This window comes from Nannobrachium achirus (genome assembly GCF_963921795.1).
Source record: "Nannobrachium achirus genome assembly, chromosome: 23".
Taxonomy (NCBI): Eukaryota; Metazoa; Chordata; class Actinopteri; order Myctophiformes; family Myctophidae; genus Nannobrachium; species Nannobrachium achirus.
The window spans coordinates 51610069-51632568 of NC_137830.1; the positions used below are offsets into that span (position 1 = coordinate 51610069).

A 22500-nucleotide genomic window follows, 5' to 3' on the forward strand; every position below is an offset into this window, starting at 1 on the left:
TTGGCCAACTAAACTGCTACCAGCCGGCTGTGTTCTTCTTCGTGTGCTGTATTTCGGGAGGCTCCGACCACATTCTCCCATGTATCCCTGCGGTTGCACGTGACCGTTGGCAGCCAATAGCCTCCCCCGTTTGCATTTCAATCTATGATGGCAACACCCATGCCAAGGACCCAAAATGTGTCATTTGCGCTGCATAGAAACCAATGGCTTCGCTTTGTCCATATCTTTTATACAGTCTATGCTACGCACGCATGCACGTACGCACAATCTAATTCTAACACAATTCAAGATAATAGAAGTTCGAAATAAAAGTAAATTTTTTCGGGACCACCTTTCAGCAGTGGTGGAAAAACGACTCGCTCTTCTTACTTTGGTAAAAGCATCAACACTGCAGCGCAGAAACAAAGTACAAAAGTTTTGGTGTCAAAATGTAATCTCCAAAGTACCAAAAGCTGAAAGTACTCATTATGCAGAAAGTGTCATTTCACACGTTTTCAGATGTGCCGGTTTATTGATATACTGATACTGATTTTGTCTCTGAACTTTGTCTTTCTGTTTGTGCCTTGTATATGAATGCGTGCATGCGTGTGTGTGTGTGTGTGTGTGTGTGTGCGTGCGTGCGTGCGTGCGTGCGTACGTGCGTGCGTGTGTGTGTGTGTGTGTGTGCGTGTGTGCGTGCGTGTATTGTAGCATCATGGACAGACCCACGGCTTCAACGACGCCATGAACATCCTGAACATGTTGTTTACTGGACTGTTCACTGTGGAGATGATCCTTAAACTGATCGCCTTCAAACCCAGGGTAAGTCACACACACACACACACACACACACACACACACACACACACACACACACACACACACACACACACACACACACACTCACACGCACAAGTGGACAGGACAGTAGAACAGGCGTCTTTTTACCCCAAAGACCTCTTAAATAAAATCTGAAACCTACCGGTTTTCTGATAAAGAAAACGTATGTTTTGGTGCTCAAACTTTTTCACATCAAGGACCCCTAGAATTATATCTATTTGACCGCGGAACCCATCTCAAAATAGCTTGTACCAAGGACCCCAAGAAAGAAAGATTTGAGCTTTAAAAAATATATAAATTCAAAGATGTGCACCCATTTACTAAAAAAAACAAAAATAGCAGATCTACAAGCTCGCGCTGTGAGCTTTTAGACCTGCTTTTTTTTAATAGTTAAAGCAAAAAATAATGGTTAAAGTGGTTAAAATCTGACACGGATGTGTTCCAGGTCTTAATGGGTTAACTGATAGATATCATCAAAGTGTCATAGCCAATCAGTGTTGGGTAAATCGTCACTGTCGGGCAGAAACCTTGTATCTCCAAGTTTCAAGTTTGTACGTTTTTTCACTAAGTAGGCCTAAAGCCCTGCTTCATCATACAAGGCTGTCGCACAAAAGTAGTGAAAACAGCCGATCTACAAGCACACAACGCCTCGCACCGCGGGGCGTTGTGTGCTTGTAGATCGGCTGTTTTCACTAGTTTAGTTCATTTTTAAAACGATAAAGACAAAACGAACAGTCTTGGACATACAAGGTTTCCACCCGACAACGACGAAATGTAACCTTGTAAACCCTCAATACTTAGTAAACTCCACCTTTGGCTCTGTACTTGGTTCGCTCCTTTTTTCCCCTGCCGAAAATAGACGATCTTCAGGCTCACAACGCCTACCAGCAGTGTGCTTGTAGATCTGCTATTTTCAGCTAATGTTCCCCTCCAGAATATGGATGCTAGGGTTGAAGTGATTCATGTAAAAAAGAAAGAAAGAAAGGAAATAATTTTCCATCGCACCAAGGTTCGACAGCCCCCCCCCCCCCCCCCCCATCCCCCTGTAGTAATTCTGGGGACCCCCGAGGGTTCAAGGACCCCCTGTTGACCCCCCTGCAGTAGGAGTGTGTATACTCCAACTAAAGACCACTGTACGCTAGTGTAAAACCAAGGTCGGTGAGTTCAGCCATCTGAGACGTTTGGTCTTTTCACTTCCTTATTTTCAACCGTTGCTAAGCAACCTGGCGTGTGTCTCCTCCAATGAGAGGGCTTCCCCGTCGTGTCAGCTGTTCAAACAATGACAGATGGGAGGCGGCCCTCCCAGTAGACTAGTGTGTTATTGTTTACAAACAACGCTGGCGGCAAAAAATAAAAAAATAAAAATTGTGTTAAATCAATAGTAAAGCTATTGGGGACAATGAGCCGTTGAATCATCCAGCGGTAGAGAAATGGATTTCACGTCAGAGAACTGAAGAGGAGGCCGGAACGGCGGAACGCGCCGTCGGCTTTGATTGTGAGCGTTTCCGTTGACGTCTGTGTCAACGACACCCTGCTAAAAGCACTTAAAGCCACTTGCACTCTGGCCTCGCTATTCGGGAGGAAACATTTGCCAAAAATAGCCGTTGTGAGGTGTTTAGATGGAAAGGGATTCGGTATAGAGCAGGGGTCTTCAACAGGGGGTCCGGGGCCCCTAGGGGGTCCCCAGAGTTACTACAGGGGGTCCTCCAAATCTTTGTGTGATAGAAACTTCTTTTTCCTCCTTTTTTATATTAACCACTTGAACCCTAGCATCCATATTCGGAGAAATTTAGCAGAAAATAGCAGATCTACAAGTTCACAACGACTCGCGCCGCGAGGCGTTGTGAGCTTGTAGATCGGCTATTTTCGGCAAAGAGGTTTGGTGTAGAGGGGAAAAAGAGCAGACTAAGTACAGAGTGAAAGTTCAAGTGTTTTAAGTATTGATGGTTCAAGTGGTTAAATATCTGAAAACACAAATTGATATGAATCCAAAATACACTGACGATTGTGCTGTCAAACGATGAAACCATATGGAATCTATGAAAAGGTTTGGGGGTCCCTGCTTCATCTGTCTCTCAACTAAGGGGTCCTTGGCCTGAAAACGTTGAAGACCCCTGGTATAGAGGGAAAAAAGAACAGACCCAAGTACAGAGGCAACTCATGTGCAAATGTATTAAGTATAGAGGGTCTACAGTGTGTGATTAAACCAACAACATTCAGGCTACAACTTCAAATAAAGTCCCACAAAAGCACCTAGCAATGTTGTCAACATAACAGCTGCCCTACAAAGTTAAACACCTCTAAACTGACTTGACTTGTTGACAGGGACGTGCTGGGCCCCTGATTCAGCCCGGGAAAAAGAGTTGGAGAGGCCCTCATTGCGCGCTATAGAGAGAGATCTCTCTCTATAGCGCTGCTGCTGCTACTCAAAGATTTGCCATTTCAGACCATGACAAGTGACAAGCCAGTGGGCCAATTACTGTACATGAAATTTCGTCATTGTCGGGTGGAAACCTTGTATGTCCAAAACCGTTGGTTTTGTATTTATCAATTAAGAAATGAATTAAATTAGTGAAAACAGCCAATCTACAAGCACACAACGCCTTGCACCGCGAGGCGTTGTGTGCTTGTAGATCGGCTGTTTTCACTACTTTTGTGCGAAGCACAATGAAGCAGGGCTTTGCGAAAAAATGTACACATTTGAAACTTGGAGATACGAGGTTTCTGCCCGGCCTGGACCGGCCGGGAATTAACCGGCCGTTCGGGAGTTGGCCCGCTTTTCCCAATGGCCAGCACGTCCCTGCTTGTTGGTACCTTTACAGATGCCAGTACAGATGGGTTGGCATTCATATTTCAGTTATTGTTTAGTAATGTGTGTTGCTGATTATTACTGGTGTTTGACAACTGACTTTGAAAACATACAAACCTCACCTTGCTGCCGTCGAACGAGTCATCCTGTTTTAACACTCAAAATGCGTCCTGGGTTTAAGAAGGATGTTTAGATGAGGGGAAAGGTGTGTTACTTTACATACGGTATTACAATTAAACCATATGCTAATCAATGGGTGGCTGAATCCAGATGTCACTAGCAGACTGATGGACCTGGCTGTCTTAACGTACTGTGATGCAAACCCAAATGTTTTGCATCACCATGTTACATCAAGTCTGCAGGGACGCAGCTCTGCCATGCATTAATGAAATGAGACTTTTGGTAATTCGTTTTTAATTTGCTTGATTGAATATTTAGATATTTGATGTAAATGTTACCAGGCCCTCCAGGCCCAGGGCCTCTCCCCACACACACCCATTGTAATTTCAAACTTCATTTTAACCATGATAGATTCATTAAAAACACCCATTATTTTTTTCTGATGACTCATACTACCCTCCTAATGTGAGCAGGCCGTGTTTTTTCGATAACTTTTTCATTTATTTTTAATTATTATTTTTTTGTATTTAATTTTTTTCAATTTTCCCAAATAATTATTAAAAATAAATGAAAAAAGTTATGGATAAAACACGGCCTGCTCACGTATTAGGAGGGTAGTATGAGTCACCAGAAAAAATAATGGTTGTTTTTAATGAATCTATCATGGTTAAAATGAAGTTTGAAGTTACAATAGGTGGGTATGTGGAGAGAAGTCCTTCCACTGCTCCCTGTTGAAAGTGGAATATCCCTTTAAGACATCCTTTGCGTTTTATAACATCGCACACTCAGAAGACCTGTCAGTCAGGCCTTCGATTTGCAGGCCAACGAGATGTTGGCAGTTTTTTTTCCATTCTACTGTACTTATTGACAAAATAAATGTGTAAGTAAAGAATTCACCCTTTGTTAGCCTCCTGGTTGGTCCCTGACTGACCAACCAGCAGGCTCTATCTGCCTTGTCCCGCCCTGGTTCCGCCTTTTTTATGTTGAATTAGCTAAAACATAATTTTTGGAGAAATAAAAACAATTAAAAACATGCTGATTCACTATGCTGCCACTGAGCAGCTCCAATTGACTGAAACAAATTTTGAAATTAGAATTGAGCACACAGAATAACAATATGAAGCAACTGAATTAACATGGCAGTGGATGGAATGTCCCACTGAATGTCCCTCCAAGTCAAAGCAACCAATGGGTGTGGAGAGGGGCAGGACAATGGGCGGGACTTGACAAAGGGTGAATTGAGCAGGCCATTAAGTCCACCCGTCTGCAAGAGCGGGGGAAATCCAGACGTTTGCATTCAGCCTGTGTGTGTCTGATATTTGCTACAGTAGGTGTTTAGCAAGATATTATTGTTCCATCTTTAACTTAATTAAATTCTTCCTTTGAGCAGCCATGGAGACAACAAGGAGAAACGCTGACCGTCTAATATGTTTGGTTCCTGATAAGCTGTTGCCCCCCCCCCCCCCCCCCTGTAACAGCTCTAGTAACAACGGTTCCAAGGCGGAGTGTGTATTAATGGCTTGTATGTGTCTACAGGACGGCATGGGGCAGATCGCCCCCCCGCTATCCCCGCCTCCCCGTTTCTCTTATGAATGAACTGCTATTGGTAGCCTACTTTTACTTTTTTCGAAATACATTTAGGAGACTACTTTTCCCACGCTGGCTACTTGGAGTCTCCAGACGTTTCTCCCCCCCCCCCCCCTCTCTTCCCAAAATTGGCCCTGCAGTCAGTGTTGTCTGAAAATAAACCCCAAACATGAATCAATAAACTGCATACTGTAACATCGATATCATGCTTTTCTGTGGTCAGTAATGCCACGCTATTCATGTGGTGCAGTAATCTAATTATACATCATTAGATGGTATTTAGCGACGGTCCAACAACAACATTTTCGGTCGGCCGCGTTGTAAATCACGCACATTTTCATTTTGACAAGTCTCCGCGTATTCATACATCCTTTTTAGTACTATAGTATTGTCGCCAGCAAGTATTACGGCACACGTAGCCTTCTACACACTAGAGCGACGTGACAGCAACAGCATACACAGTACATGGCCAGGAAGTACAGCCGAGTACAGCCGGCCAATCACGACAGTCGGGGGCGTGGTCTGGGAGAGAGAAACGGGGAGGCTGGGGTAGCGGGGGGCGATCTGCCTCATGCCGTCCGGGTAGACACATACAAGCGTATTAATGATTTTACTTTGTCAGGTGTCACTCCCTAAAGCTTCCCCAGAGAACACACTGTATTATGTTACGCTTATCAACAGTTTTACAGTCTTTAGCCCCTCCTCTCCCCCCCGAAAATTATCCATAAATAATACAATTACTATCATAGCTTATGGAATTAATATTCTAGTCACTGGGCTGAGGAGGACTGACTGACTGAATGTCTGACTGTAAGGCGTCGTCTCCCTCTCATTTTGAATCCTACGCACAATGTTGATTGAATACTTTCTCAATGATTTGCCACACGGCTCGCCACTCAAACGTAACTAAAAAGTAATTAAAAAGTGTGCTTTAGGACCACGGTCAGATCTGTCCCAAGATGCAGCTGGGTGGACGGACAGCTGCGGAGGGCTCTTAATTGTCCTGCATTAGAGGACAGTGATTAATACCTTAACAGTACCATGTGACCAGTGTGGATGGACATCTGTGGACCCAGCCTCTAATGCAGGGTTCCCCAATAGGCGGCCCGCGGGCCATTTGCGGCCCGCGGGGGGCTACTGTCTGGCCCCCACCAACCCCAGTAATAATGGTGGTATAAGAGCAGCAACAATACTAGTATATCGTCGTTGTCGGGTGGAAAACCTGTATCTCAAAATGTGTACGTTCTTTCGCAAAGTAAAGCCCTGCTTCATCATACAAGGCCGTCGCACAAAAGTAGTGAAAACAGCCGATCTACAAGCACACAACGCCTCGCACCGCGAGGCGTTGTGTGCTTGTAGATCGGCTGTTTTCACTAGTTTAAATCATTTTTAAAATGATAAATGCAAAACGAACCGTTTTGGACATACAAGATTTTCACCCGACAACGACGATATCTGAACTGTCGCTGGAGTAGCGGGAACGCCACCGTTGCCCCCTGCAATGTTGTGGCCCTCGGCTTGGTACCCTAGACATGATTCAATGCTGTGGCCCTCGGCTTGGTACCCTAGACATGATTCAATGTTGTGGCCCTCGGCTTGGTACCCTAGACATGATTCAATGTTGTGGCCCTCGGCTTGGTACCCTAGACATGATTCAATGTTGTGGCCCTCGGCTTGGTACCCTAGACATGATTCAATGCTGTGGCCCTCGGCTTGGTACCCTAGACATGATTCAATGCTGTGGCCCTCGGCTTGGTACCCTAGACATGATTCAATGCTGTGGCCCTCGGCTTGGTACCCTAGACATGATTCAATGTTGTGGCCCTCGGCTTGGTACCCTAGACATGATTCAATGTTGTGGCCCTCGGCTTGGTACCCTAGACATGATTCAATGCTGTGGCCCTCGGCTTGGTACCCTAGACATGATTCAATGCTGTGGCCCTCGGCTTGGTACCCTAGACATGATTCAATGCTGTGGCCCTCGGCTTGGTACCCTAGACATGATTCAATGCTGTGGCCCTCGGCTTGGTACCCTAGACATGATTCAATGCTGTGGCCCTCGGCTTGGTACCCTAGACATGATTCAATGCTGTGGCCCTCGGCTTGGTACCCTAGACATGATTCAATGCTGTGGCCCTCGGCTTGGTACCCTAGACATGATTCAATGCTGTGGCCCTCAGCTTGGTACCCTAGACATGATTCAATGCTGTGGCCCTCAGCTTGGTACCCTAGACATGATTCAATGTTGTGGCCCTCAGCTTGGTACCCTAGACATGATTCAATGTTGTGGCCCTCGGCTTGGTACCCTAGACATGATTCAATGTTGTGGCCCTCAGCTTGGTACCCTAGACATGATTCAATGCTGTGGCCCTCGGCTTGGTACCCTAGACATGATTCAATGCTGTGGCCCTCAGCTTGGTACCCTAGACATGATTCAATGCTGTGGCCCTCAGCTTGGTACCCTAGACATGATTCAATGTTGTGGCCCTCGGCTTGGTACCCTAGACATGATTCAATGTTGTGGCCCTCAGCTTGGTACCCTAGACATGATTCAATGCTGTGGCCCTCGGCTTGGTACCCTAGACATGATTCAATGCTGTGGCCCTCGGCTTGGTACCCTAGACATGATTCAATGCTGTGGCCCTCAGCTTGGTACCCTAGACATGATTCAATGCTGTGGCCCTCAGCTTGGTACCCTAGACATGATTCAATGTTGTGGCCCTCAGCTTGGTACCCTAGACATGATTCAATGTTGTGGCCCTCAGCTTGGTACCCTAGACATAATTCAATGTTGTGGCCCTCAGCTTGGTACCCTAGACATGATTCAATGTTGTGGCCCTCAGCTTGGTACCCTAGACATAATTCAATGTTGTGGCCCTCAGCTTGGTACCCTAGACATGATTCAATGTTGTGGCCCTCAGCTTGGTACCCTAGACATAATTCAATGTTGTGGCCCTCAGCTTGGTACCCTAGACATAATTCAATGTTGTGGCCCTCAGCTTGGTACCCTAGACATGATTCAATGCTGTGGCCCTCGGCTTGGTACCCTAGACATAATTCAATGTTGTGGCCCTCAGCTTGGTACCCTAGACATGATTCAATGCTGTGGCCCTCGGCTTGGTACCCTAGACATGATTCAATGCTGTGGCCCTCAGCTTGGTACCCTAGACATGATTCAATGCTGTGGCCCTCAGCTTGGTACCCTAGACATGATTCAATGTTGTGGCCCTCAGCTTGGTACCCTAGACATGATTCAATGTTGTGGCCCTCAGCTTGGTACCCTAGACATGATTCAATGCTGTGGCCCTCGGCTTGGTACCCTAGACATGATTCAATGCTGTGGCCCTCGGCTTGGTACCCTAGACATGATTCAATGCTGTGGCCCTCAGCTTGGTACCCTAGACATGATTCAATGCTGTGGCCCTCAGCTTGGTACCCTAGACATGATTCAATGTTGTGGCCCTCAGCTTGGTACCCTAGACATGATTCAATGTTGTGGCCCTCAGCTTGGTACCCTAGACATAATTCAATGTTGTGGCCCTCAGCTTGGTACCCTAGACATGATTCAATGTTGTGGCCCTCAGCTTGGTACCCTAGACATAATTCAATGTTGTGGCCCTCAGCTTGGTACCCTAGACATGATTCAATGTTGTGGCCCTCAGCTTGGTACCCTAGACATAATTCAATGTTGTGGCCCTCAGCTTGGTACCCTAGACATAATTCAATGTTGTGGCCCTCAGCTTGGTACCCTAGACATAATTCAATGTTGTGGCCCTCAGCTTGGTACCCTAGACATAATTCAATGTTGTGGCCCTCAGCTTGGTACCCTAGACATGATTCTGCCCTTGGGGAAAACTAATTGGGGAACCCTGGACTAATGGCTCTTTTCGACTACAGGAACTAACATGTTTCATGGGTTCTGGATTTGTTTGCATATGGCAGTGGTTCTCAGCATGTGGGACCGAGGACCCCCAGGGTCGGGGGGGGGGGGGGTCCCCAGATGTCACTGAAGTGACAATTGGGAAAGAAGGAAAATAAAAAAGACCATTACTGCATCTAAAGTAATCAACACACTTTACAACTGGTCAAAAACTGGTCAAACATTGCATGGCCAAATTGTCAAATATAAGAAAATATATATAGAAAAATATAATATAAGAAAGAGACAACATTTGTGAAAATAGCCGATCTACAAGTTCACAATGTGTTGTGAGCTTGTGAACTTGTGAGCTTGTACAGTAGATCTGCTATTTTCACAATATTCATCTGAAGAAACCAAGTTACACAAAATGTAACTCCTACAATTCTAAGTGCTTGTGAGGGCTTGTATGATTATTTGCGGCCTGAACAGGTTGAGAACCGCTGCACTATGGCTTGGTTTCAGATATGTTTGTCAGAACCAGGGACGTGCTGGGCCCCTGATTCAGCCCGGGAAAAAGAGTTGGAGAGGCCCTCATTGCACGCTATAGAGAGAGATCTCTCTCTATAGCGCTGCTGCTACTCAAAGATTTGCCATTTCAGATCATGACAAGTGACAAGCCAGTGGGCCAATTACATGAGTTATATTTCGTCGTTGTCGGGTGGAAACCTTGCATGTCCAAAACCGTTTGTTTTGTATTTATCATTTTAAAAATGATTTAAACTAGTGAAAACAGCCGATCTACAAGCACACAACGCCTCGCACCGCGAGGCGTTGTGAAACTTGGAGATACAAGGTTTCTGCCCGACAGTGACGATTTACTTAGTTGGCCGCCCAGCCCCCAAAATGGAACGAAGGCCGACATTTTTTCCTAATGGCCGGCCTGGACCGGCCGGGGGGGAACCGGCCGTTGGGGAGTTGTCCCGCTTTTCCCAGTGGCCAGCACGTCCCTGGTCAGAACCTCATTTGGTACCTGTTCTGGATGCTACCCTGAAGTAAAACAGGTTTTCAGGATATGGACGGTTCCGGGTCTGTCCGACCCGGTCTGGCTGCCACTGTGTGTTGGTTGCTAGGGTAACGCTGGGGTCCATAATCCTTGCCAGGACGAGGTCGGGGGTCGGGGGGGTGTCTCGTCTCTCCTTCTAATCTCCCTCTCTTACCCCCCCTCACCTGCCCCCCTCCCCCCACTGTGTAGGGATACTTTAGTGATCCGTGGAATGTATTTGATTTCCTCATCGTTATTGGCAGCATAATAGACGTCATCCTCAGTGAGATTAACGTAAGTACAGTTGCCCGCTCTCTCCCTCTCCCTCTCCCTCTGTCTCTCTCCCTCTCTCTCCCCTTCCTTCTCTTCGTCTTGTCCAAACCCTTTCTTTCCCTTTTCTGTTGCTGTTTCTCTCTACCTCCTCCGCTGTGTCTCTCTGTGTTCCCTGGTGCTCCCTCTCTCCCTCTCTCCTTCTCTCCCTCTCTCCTTCTCTCCCTCTCTCCCTCTCTCCTTCTCTTTCTCTTCCCTTCCATCCTTTAAAACCCAAAATGGCAGCTGCCACTCGAAGAGAGAGAGAACCCCGAAAAACACGGTAAAAGGGCCCCTGGCCTCGAGCGTATGTGGCGGAAGTCTAGTATCTGCCCTCGTTCCATAGGGATATCCCTTTGGAGTAATGGTTAAGATATTGGACTTTCACACGGGAGACCTGGGTTCGAAGCCGGGTGGGGAGGTTCGGATCACCTCCGTTACATTGGTGCCGTGACCCGGATCCGGGCTTCCCCGTAGGAGGAGGTCAAAGGGGGGGTGAGTGTGGCGGAGAGAGTCGCAGCCCCAGCCTGAAGCCTCAAAAAGTCTAGTATCTGCCCTCATTCCATAGGGTTGTCCCTTTGGAGTAATGGTTAAGATATTGGACTTTCACGCGGGAGACCTGGGTTCGAAGCCGGAAGTAGAACCAGGCCTCTTCCTGGCTTCTGTGTAGAACCTTATAGGCTGTTATAAACCCTGAATAGATACACCAGGTAATAGATATTATATATTATATTATATCCAGAACGTTATAATAGATATACCAGGTAATAGATATTAACCTGGAGGAACAACGTTAAGAAGCTAGCAAAGCTGTTCCTTTTCATGGTTGTTTAATTTCCTATTTTTATTTGGTTTTGTTTTAACCCGACTGTGACATGTCCTCAGGTTTGAAGCCCCGCCCCCTCCCTCCCCTGACTAACAGAACTAACGCACTAACCAACCAATGACAGCAGAGCGTTTCATTTCCAACCCCAACAACAGGAAAGCGATTGGTTTTGTTTTGGGGTTGTTGTTTTATCGTTGTTTTTATCGTTGTTGTTGTTGTTGACGTTGACGTTGTTGTTTCCCCTCATGGATAAAAGCATGGCCGACCTCCTCTGACGCTGCTGTCCTCCATCTTCTTTCAGACCTTTTATTTTTGTATTCTCATTTTTTTCCCCACCTGTTCTTTCTCTCTTTTAAAAAAAAAACTGACGCTCTTATGAATATAACGTTATCTTATGTTTCCTCCCCTGTCTCCGCCTTTGATTTGACATTCTCTCCATTATTCCTTTGTTTATCTGTCTTATGTTGTGTCTTTTCTTTCTTTCTTTCTTTCTTTCTTTTTCCTTTCTTTCCTGTCTTCTTTCTGTTTTCTCCACCTCCTTTTTCACAGCATTATTTTGTTGATGCATGGAACACGTTTGACGCATTGATAGTTGTGGGTAGCATTGTTGACATAGCGATCACTGAGGTCAACGTAAGTAAAGTCCAACTCACGCACCCTCCCTCCACCTCCCCGTTCCCCTCCCCTGTTCCACTCTCCTCTCCCCCTTCCTCACATCCTCTCCTCTGCCTGCCTGCGTGCTCTTTCAGCCTCACGCTGCACGCACGCACGCACGCACGCACGCACGCACGCACGCACGCACGCACGCACACACACACACACACACTGACTGAGGACAGATACCTATCTCCGATGCTTTCAAAATGCTTCGTAAAATGCCCGCCACTGCGCGTTTTAAGCTGCCGTTAACATCGTGGAACGGCTCTGGGAAAGTAATTAAACGCCGCATGGCAACTTCAAACAAGAAAGGCTTTATGAGGTTTGAACTTGAAGCCAGGTTTCAAATTATGAAATGCTTTTATGTTTTTATCTGTGACTCGGATCAAAATGATAACAACCAATCACGTAATGTGTACTTTAAACCGCTCTCAATGTCAGCATAAAATAGCATGTTAGAGCACTTAACTCATTTCCTGCTATCCCCGTCGAAACCGGAGATGTAATTACCGCGCTGCCATGCCCGTAGATCCCGGAAATGTAATTACCTTTAATCATTATGAAACGATTAAAAGTATGATCACTGTATATAGCTGTTTTGGACTCTTTAGGCCCGCCTCCTAACTGTATCCGGACGTATTTCCTGTTTTGACCGGATCTAGGTTTCAGTATCCGGTCGAAGGCCCAATCGTAGCTCCGATCCCATAGCTTTCCATTGTAAACAAGGAAGCTGCCTGGACGGGCATAACATCGTCTTTTTTCCACACAGATTTTTTTATTTGGAAGCTGTTTGATTCTTGTACCCGCCTGGCGTATTATCTGCGCACATATCGTCTGCTATGTGCGCGACGTGCCCTCGCAGGACCATAGCGCACAGCTCTGCGTTTTACGTGAGTTTTTTTCTGTAAACAGCGGCAGATACAGCCTGACAACGGATATTTCTTTTTCCAATGGGATTGTTTTTTTTTTCGAAAGCTGTGGTCCGGTCTACAACGCTGGTAGATGTTACATGCACAGATCGTGCGCGATGCGTGCACGACACGTGCCCACGTTAAAAGGTAAGGACAATTTGGCACTTGCTGAGTTCAGGCTATGTTTAAAATGGCAGAGAAAAAGTTAAGTTGTGCAGTCAAACTTGTGGATGCTTAGTCAATTAGTGACACTTAACTCTGGTGACTGATGCAAAAAAAAAGAAGGAAAAAAAAGATTGCATGCAATTTTGGCTGAGAAAATTATTTTACTGTTGGGCCCAGAATTCACTCGAGCAATTCTCAAGGCCATATACTGTACAGCCCAAAGAGGACGTTTTTAATGTCCACAATCTGCTGTGGTTTCAGTTTGTCGTCTCAGAGATACAGAGAGCCTTGATGGACTTAACACCATGTATCGATTGTTCCTCCTACCGAAGAAGACATGAAGATAAGAGTTGAAAAGAATGGCATATTCCTTTTAAGGATTTGAACCCAAAACCAGTTTTTGTTAACAAGGGGAAGAGTGCCCTCTACTGGCTCCCCTCACATCTTATGGTTTAGCCTCCAAAATGCATAGAAAACAAAACTCAGATGCTATCAGAATACATGGCTTGAAGATAATGTGACTGTCTAACGCCTAACTGTTCTGTAACAAATTGTTGTAATTCCAACATTTCTGACGGCCTTCAAATATTTGAAAAGCACCAAAAATAGGTATTTCTGCCTCTGTCTTTTGAAAATGAATTGCACACACACACACACATGCACGCACGCGCACGCACGCGCGCGCGCACACACACACACACACACACACACACACACACACACACACACACACACACACCCACACCCACACACCCACACACACACACACCCACACACCCACACACACACACACACACACACACACACCTAAAGCTAATAGATGTTGAACTGTTGCATTGTCTCTTAGCACTTGGTTTGGATCCACATTACAGTTGTTTCTCCTGCCATTGCATCAGGGATGAATGAAGTCCATTCCCCTTGCATGCTGGAACTGTAACAGCATGTATAGAACATAACGGATGGAAAGCTGTGTATCCTGGCTTGGACTCACTTTAATGGTGTTGGGACACGTAAAGATCAAACAACAAAACTGAATGCTTTTAAAAGCAAATACTGGAATGAGCATTTTAAGGCCTTTGTCTGCCTTTACTGATAGTACCATAGAGTATATATATATATATAATAGAGAGCGGACCAGCCCCGCCCCCAGCTATCATTTCAATGCAAGTGCTCAGTGGCGTTTTGAAGCATGCGGAAGTAGCTAATCCAGGTGCATTCTGGGGGAAATTGGCCTCTACCTAGAGACCAAAATGTTTGGCGTCGAGGAGACGTAATGACGTCACGAACGACGTCGACATCCATTGGACCCTATTGTAGACCCCAGCGGCGCGCTCTTATGCTTGTGCATGTATGTTTCACCCCGCCTGAAATTCCAGCTTTGGGCCAGTAGGGCGGCCGCTTCAACGTTTACCAGCCGTTCTGGGGGCTTGGATAGTAGGCCTACCAGTGGAGATTGACAGGAAACAGGGAGAGAGAGTGAGAGACGCAGCAAAGGTCGTCGGGATTCGAATCCGCGGCCCGTTTTCAGCCTGCACTAGAGCCTATACACTAGTATATGGTATGTGCCTGGAGCGCTAGGCCAGCTGGCGCCCCAATGCTCCCAGGACCCTGTACTTTTATGTTTGATTGTTTTGTTTTTTTAAATAGAACAAATGTCGCCTATGTATAAATCTTTCAGTTGAAAATGAATCCTTTTTTTCCCCAGAGAGATTCATGATAAAAAGGCTTGCGTTATGAATTAGAAATGAGCATTCGGGGACATCAAAGCTCCCTATACAAACAACGTTTGTCGTTTTCTTTTTTTCCTCAATTGCATAGAAAGTACACGTGGTACTTTCTATATGGGGAATAAAAAAAGAAAAAAGAAAACGTATTGAGTTAGTTACAGTAGATTTCTTTCCCCCACACCGTCTCTCGTCCACCAGCAGCAACATGCCAACGCACAGAACGGTTGGATCCATAAATGGATTTACTCCACAGCCGTGAAATTTATGTAAATGTATGCATGAATTAATTTAGTATCGACTGGAACGGGCCCCTTGGTCAAACAGTGGAGTAGAATAAGAATGCAGCTGTGTGTGTGTACCTGGCTAAAACACCCCCCCAAGTACAAGTCTAAAGTCTGCTGCCTATTTGGACTCACATTTATAGGATAATTGCTGTTTTAATCAGGTGGCCTTCACATTTGACCTGACAACAGTCTCTAAATGGAACACCACAGGGTTGGTTTATTCAGTGTTACCGGCGGCTGCAGGGGTTTAGTGATGGCTGAATAGTCGCTACAAGACCAAACGACATTAAATTGTTGCGCTCAAATAAAACACATATTCTAAATGAATAATCCAAATAAATAAAGCAGATTTCTATTTGGATAGATGAGTTGGCACCCTGGTTCATTCTGGCAGCACACAGTACTTCAAAATAAGATCGGAGAAGCGGATTTATTGTCACTAAATAGAAATTGAATTAAACTGCTTGGCTGATTCTACAAATGATTCAATAAGCTGTCATTTTGAGACTGTTTAACTAAGCAAGTGATATTTCATTTTGTAGCTGCAGAATGATTCTCCACTTTCATGTATTAAATAGATATTAAATCTGCAGTGCAGGCAGAGTAGAGAAAGTAAATAGTATTTAACTGTAAGGGGACAGCGGCGGATCAGGCCTAGATTTGACGATAAACCAGCTTCAAAGGGGAGTATAAAAGGCCAGATCACCTTTTATACTCTGTGATTGTAACGCCCTGAAGAAGGCAGCTTTGCTGTCCAAAACGGTGTTTCATCTTTACTCTCTTGTCCTCAACAAACCTTTCTGCACTTGAGCTCAGGGGCGTCACAAGGGGTAGGAAAGTGGGACTGAGTTACCAGGGCCCAAGGTGGAGGGGCCCTAGTAACTTTAGCTATTGAAAAATAGCAGATATACAAGCTCACAGCGCGGCACCGAGTGCCGCGCTGCGAGCTTGTAGATCTGCTATTTTTGAAAAGTCGTGAAAATGTGTGCAAATCTTTGAATATGTATTTTTTAAGCGGACATTTGTAACTCAAATTTTGCTTCCAGGGGGGTCCCTGGAACTAAATATTTTGAGATGGGGGTCCGTGGCCAAATTCATATCATTTTGGGGGTCCTTCACATGAAAAAGTTTGAGCATCACTGACATGGAAACATGGGTTTCTTGCACACTTTTTCACAATTTTTCAAAAATAGCAGATCTACAAGCTTGCAGCGCGGCACTCGGTGCCGCGCTGTGAGCTTGTATATCTGCTATTTTTCAATAGTTAACATTCATGGGGGGCCCGCAGTGAATCCTTGTACCCAGGGCCCAGAATTTGGTTGTGACGCCCCTGCTTGAGCTACAAAGTGTGCGGCAAGTTTGAAATGCTAACAGACAGGAGGAAGCAAAGATCTGCTGAGAATAAGTTGGCAGCTCCGTCCCACAGGACGGCATTTGTTTGTATCTACTGTTTACTACCTGTTTGTGGGCCTTGACTACTGAACAGTGGAAAAAGAGCTCCAAAAGTTGTGTTTTCCAGGGTCCCATGTGGTGGGAATGTTGAGTCTTAGCTCTGACAGCACCGGCCGGGCATACCAATGTGGAGCAGGCTTATCCCTGACGTGGATGAACTTGGTTCCTGCCATGATGAAAAGTTGCAACTATCTGTCCAACATGAGACAATGTTTTTCACCAATAACAGTAGGCTTGGCTTTGGCCATATGCTGTATACGTAAACATGGGGGAAAAAAATCCCAAACTCTTACTTTTCAGGATTCAAATGCAAAAACGGCAAAGGCAGCGCTGAAGTTAGTTTGGTTTAGATTTTTGACAGGTGTGTTTTCACTAAAAGTGGCTTGCTCTTTTGTACAGTTTATGCGGGAGGAGACGGACATCTAGCGTGTCTGGATACAAGTTTAGATAGATAGATAGATAGATAGATAGATAGATAGATAGATAGATAGATAGATACCTTTATTATCCCAAGGGGGAGAATCAGTTGCCCAGAGGCAGCACAGCAGTATAAGGATGGGGTGCGACGTTGGTGTAGTGGTTAGTGCATATGCCCTTCATGGGGAAGGTGAGTGGTTCAAACCCTGCCTAAACCGACGTCAGCAAGGGGGAGGAGACGACAGCCAGCCCCATGGCCTCCCCTAAGTAACAAGAAATCCTGTGAAATAAAATGTCGTCAACCAATCATCAATGCAGATGATACACGAAAGAAGAAGTATAAGGATATTTACAAAGTTACAGAGAAGTAAGAAAAAGGTAGGAAGAAACAAGAACAGTACTGTAACAGTAAAGAGAAGGTGCATCAAAAGAGGGGGGGCGAAGAATATATATGTCACGGTTTGATAGAGAAACAGTACTGTCGAGAAACGGAGCACTCGTCGTGCGGCACGGGGCGGAACAAGCGGTCGCTTTGAGCCAAAACAACGTCCTCCAGGCGGAGCCGCTCGATTGTCCACGACATTGCAAGCGGCGCGAAGGCCAGCGGACCTTGGTCCTGCTCTTCGCCCCCAAGCGCTGCTGGCGCGAGTGGCTGCGAAGAGCGGGCCAGGGCCGCGCGGCCGGCGGAGCGAGTTACGAAGCCGTGGTGAATGCAATCGTTATATTTATGCCCAGGCCGTAAGGCCTGGGCAAGCCCACGATAAACGCCCTGTCCAAGTGACTACAATGGAGCGCTCCCTAGCTCATAGTAAGCTAATGGCTAAACACTGCCGAGCTAGGCTAGTAAATAAAGAAAGAGAGTCGCAAACGAGTGACGTCAGCGCCTTCACTAGTGAATGGCTGTCGTCGCCATCTGGTGGTGATTGGTGTGTGGTGAACGACAAAACAAGCGCTCTTACAATGAACGTACTGAGTTACCCAAACATACTGTAACATATATATATATATATATATATATATATATATACATACAGTGTCTTAGGGCACAACTATCAAAATAGTACAGTACAGTTTAACCATTGATTGATGATAGAATTGATTGGTGACACATCGTTCCTGCCGGGCCAGAGATACACACCTTCCTCATCTATACATGTCACAGATGTGATGTCTCACTTTTACCTTGGTTTGGATTTTGCTTTTAGTTTGATCTGATTGGTTTGCACTTGATTCTTTTTTTTTTTCTTTTTTTCGTTCTCTAACTTCTAACCTAAAGGCATGCCCCAAGTCTTTGATTTTTCTTCTCTGGTGACTTATAAGTGTTATGGGTGACAGGATATAGTGTGTTCCCCATGCTAGTGTTAATGTTGTAGCATCGTTCTTGAGCTGATTTTATTTATTTTCTTCTCTCTCTCTCTCTCTCTCTCTCTCTCTCTCTCTCTCTCTGTTCAAGAAACTCTCTGCAACAGAACCTTGAGAGAATTCTGTCGTCTTTCATTATCATTTTTAACCGGAAACATTTTGTATTTGGATATCGTGACCTTTTCCATGTTTTCCTGTTATTGCACTTCACTCTATGCTTAGCAAGGAGTAGCTAACAGAAGCTATAGTGGTGCTGGTTCAGTCAGAGTGTATGAAAGGGTACGTTCGGTGTAGTGAGTGCCTAAACCCAACCCTAATCCTAACCCAGTAAAAGTATGCCTAAATGACTAACCCTAACCCTGACCAGACCCGGTGCGCATTTCCGAACGCACCCTTTGATACACTCGGACTGAAACACCTGCAGAAAACGCTCTCCCATAGCGGTGCAGCTACCGTACTTAATTTCCCACGTGTGGCGTCGAGGTGCAGTAACGGGCCAACATTTACAAAGTCCACGCTGAATGTGGCTTGTCATTGGGTTAGATTAGTTGCTGTTTGTTATAGAGACCCATAACCTCCCAATCCTGCCTAGCAACCTGCAACCGGGTGCTTGTTAAATGCTCTGCCATTCCTTTCCTTGTTTGTGTCGGTCCAAACATTCTGGACAGATTGGTAGTTGGTTTGCTCTGAGTGGTGCCTTGCCGATGCTAGTATGGACTGCATCTCTCTCTCTCTCTCTCTCTCTCTCTCTCTCTCTCTCTCTCTCTCTCTCTCTCTCTCTCTCTCTCTTTCCGGAATGCCTTCTTCTCCTCCTCCTATTCTCCCTTTCGCTTTCTAAGCCCTCTGCTGCATTTTACTCTTCTTTTATGAATGTTACCTCTCCTTTCTATATCCCTCTCTCTCTTGCTCTCTTGTTTGTGGTTGCATTTTGTGGTGCAGATTGTTCACCTGAAATGCAAGCTGGGTAACGCAGGTCTCTCTTGCAAGATACGTCACTTGTGAGGTGAACCGATCACCTCTAATTATTCAGAGTTTTGAATACTAAATACAAAAAATAAATAAACGTTGCCTTTCCTCGTCCAGTTTTGTGGCAAATCCTTTCAGGGCTAAAAAAAAGTCAAATCTAGCGTGGTGTTATCCTGAAGCCTGCGCTACCCACAGAACCTGCTGAACTTTGAAAGAACCTGAACCGACTTGGTTTATTTGAAAACCTCTACCGTATGTTTGATTGCCATGTTTTTACTGAGACTCTTGTTAGTGAAAGCTTTATGCATGGTTCGATTGCAGCCTTTATGATGTTAGATATTGTTATGTTTAAAAGATGCATGGTGTTGGTAAGAGGTTGGAATGTACAGTAGGTACTTGAACCACTGATTCATCTTAACAAGTTAGTCAGTTGGGTTCCGGTGCACTTTGACGAGTTACATATCGTTGTCGGGTGGAAACCTTGTATGTCCTTGTTTGTTTTGTATTTACCTTTTGTTAAATGATTTAAACTAGTGAAAACAGACGATCTACAAGCACACAACGCCTCGCACCGCGAGGCGTTGTGTGCTTGTAGATCTGCTGTTTTCACTACTTTTGTGCGACGGCCTTGTCTGATGAAGCAGGGCTTTACTCCTCCTAGAAATGTACACATTTGAAACGTATACGATATACGAGGTTTCTGCCCGACAGTGACGATGTCTATCTGTTATGCTGATGATGTCATACTGGATTGCAAAGATACATTGATGGGCTATAGTGGGTCACAGGTGTCTCTCTCTCTCTCTCTCTCTCTCTCTCTCTCTCTCTCTCTCTCTCTCTCTCTCTCTCATAGACCCCACCCCTGCTAGAAGTTTGATCTAAACCAATGAGAATTAGCCGTTAACATATCACTTCATCATGGTTGTGACCAATCAGAGAAGAGTTATGCAGGATGTTGTTTCTATGTTACTGTGTTGCCATATCAGGAGGGGGCGTGGCCACGTTGGAATACCTCCATACCTCCTTCCTTCCTTCCTTCCTTCCTTCCTTCCTTCCTTCCTTCCTCCTTTCCTTCCTTCCTTCTCTACTCCCTCATCAGGGGTGTCGCACCAGATTCTGGACCCTGGGCACTTTAACTATTGAAAAATAGAAGATCTACAAGCTCACAGTGCGGCACCGAGTGCCACGCTGCAAGCTTGTAGATCTTCTATTTTTTTCTTTTTTTAAGTCGTGAAAATTCTTTGATTTTTGAATATTTCAAATCCTTCTAAGGTTTTTTTTAAAAACCTATGTTTCTATGTCAGTGGTGCTCAAACCTTTTCATGTCAAGGACCCCCAAAATGATATGTACGGACCCCCGCACGGACCCCCATCTAAAAATATTTGGTTCCAGGGACCCCCCAGAAGCAAACTTTTAAGTTACAAAATGTTCGCTTAAAAAATACGTACGTTCAAAGATTTGCACACTTTTTCACGACTTTCAAAAAATAGCAGATGCCGTATAGCTTGTATAGTGAGCTTGTATATCTGCTATTTTTTTAATAGCTAAAGTATAAAATAATGAAGGCCCCTCCACCTTGGGCCCTGGTAACTCAGTCCCACCCCCCACCCCCCCCCCCCCCCCTTGTGACGCCCCTGTTTCTTCCATCTGTCCTCCCTCGTTCCCTTCATCTCTTCTCTTCCCTCATCCTTTCCTTCCCCCCCTTCCTGATCTAACATAGCTCTGATTGGTTAAACCATCTGTCCTTAACTCACTTAGCGCCGAGCGACTTTCGGGGCGACTAACTAATGATGGCGTTTAGTGCCGAGCGACTCGGAGCGACTTTTATATAAAAGCATTGTTTAAGCTTTTAATTTGGGTTGATAGACGGAGCGGAACGGTTAGCTTACCTTCGACTAGCATACAGATGAAAACCGTGAAAAAAAGGATACGATTATGACGTCACCTGTAAGCCATAGCTTCCTGTTTACGTAGGCCTCTGTTAGCCGCTAGGCTCAATGCAAACCATCCGACCCTCACGTAGCTTCACTAGGTCGGATTTTGATTCGGAAACTTTCTGTGTGGCATCTATATACGTTCCGATGCCCATACCAATGGTGGTTTGAGACGATCAAGCACGAATTGAGCAGTATTGAGCTCAAATGTCGGCCCGCGGCCTGTCCATTGAATGTCAATGGAGAGCATGTCATTGTACCATCCTGTTATGTCCTGAACCTCGTTTTTTATTCTGACTTAACATGGGACCATGGAAAGTCTATGGGCTATGGCTCACTCTAGTGGTCATCTTGTGGCATTCGCAGGCACGTGTACCTGGTTATGTAATGTGATTTTGGGGATTCAATATAGCTATTTCCTGGCGTTATAAGCGCAGATTCATATTGAAATCTGGCTCGCTCGGCGCTAAGTGAGTTAATCTTGTGTCACCAATCACGTTATGCTAGCTCCGCAGTAACGCAGAGGGAAGTGACCGGTTAGTATGCTGAGGTATTCCAACAGGGCCGACGTCAAAAGTGAATTTTAACACTTCCTGAGCTACGGATTAAACCAGTTGACGGTTTAATCTGTATTAAGTGTCCAATTCATTGCAGTACCTGGGTGTGACCAGTAGGCGTCTACCCTCTGTGTTCAGTGTTAACTGTTGTTCTGGGCTCTGACTTTTTCAACGCATCTTAGACGTACTGTTGTATTTTATTCTGATTTATTCTGATTTAAATAGTGTTTAGTTTACTGGAAATGATTAAATTAATATTCACAGTCATGTTTCACTGTTAAATGCTCTCATGGCTCAAACTCAATTTATTTCAACAGCTTTTAAATGAGTGGAAGAGTTTACATAACTAATGAAGTTAGACGACTTGATTAAACGTGGTCATGAATTAAGTCTTTAAACTGTACGGTTAAGATGTGTTGGGAAAGCCTGGTCCTCTGCTAGCCAATGCTGCTAATGTTGTACTGTTTGTAACCACAGCTGGCCGAAAGACGCACACACACACACACACACACACACACACACACACACACACACACACACACACACACACACACACACATACACACACACACGCACACGCACACGCACGCACGCACACACACACACACACACACACACACAGACTGAATGCGGACCATGTCGACTCAACACAGTCAGACCAAATCCTTATCCTAACCTTAAGATTATGCGAAA

General features: G+C 45.3%; 1 protein-coding gene across 1 annotated transcript in view; it reads left to right on the plus strand.

The window, feature by feature from the left end:
* cacna1c (calcium channel, voltage-dependent, L type, alpha 1C subunit) overlaps nt 1–22500 on the plus strand; it is a gene marked incomplete at both ends in the record, with an annotated part of 341751 nt that overhangs the window by 273398 nt on the left and 45853 nt on the right. The window contains 2 exons of the mRNA XM_080754433.1: nt 691–801; nt 10450–10533. Coding sequence (XP_080610559.1) covers nt 691–801; nt 10450–10533 — 195 coding nt within the window. The remainder of the gene's footprint in view (nt 1–690; nt 802–10449; nt 10534–22500) is intronic.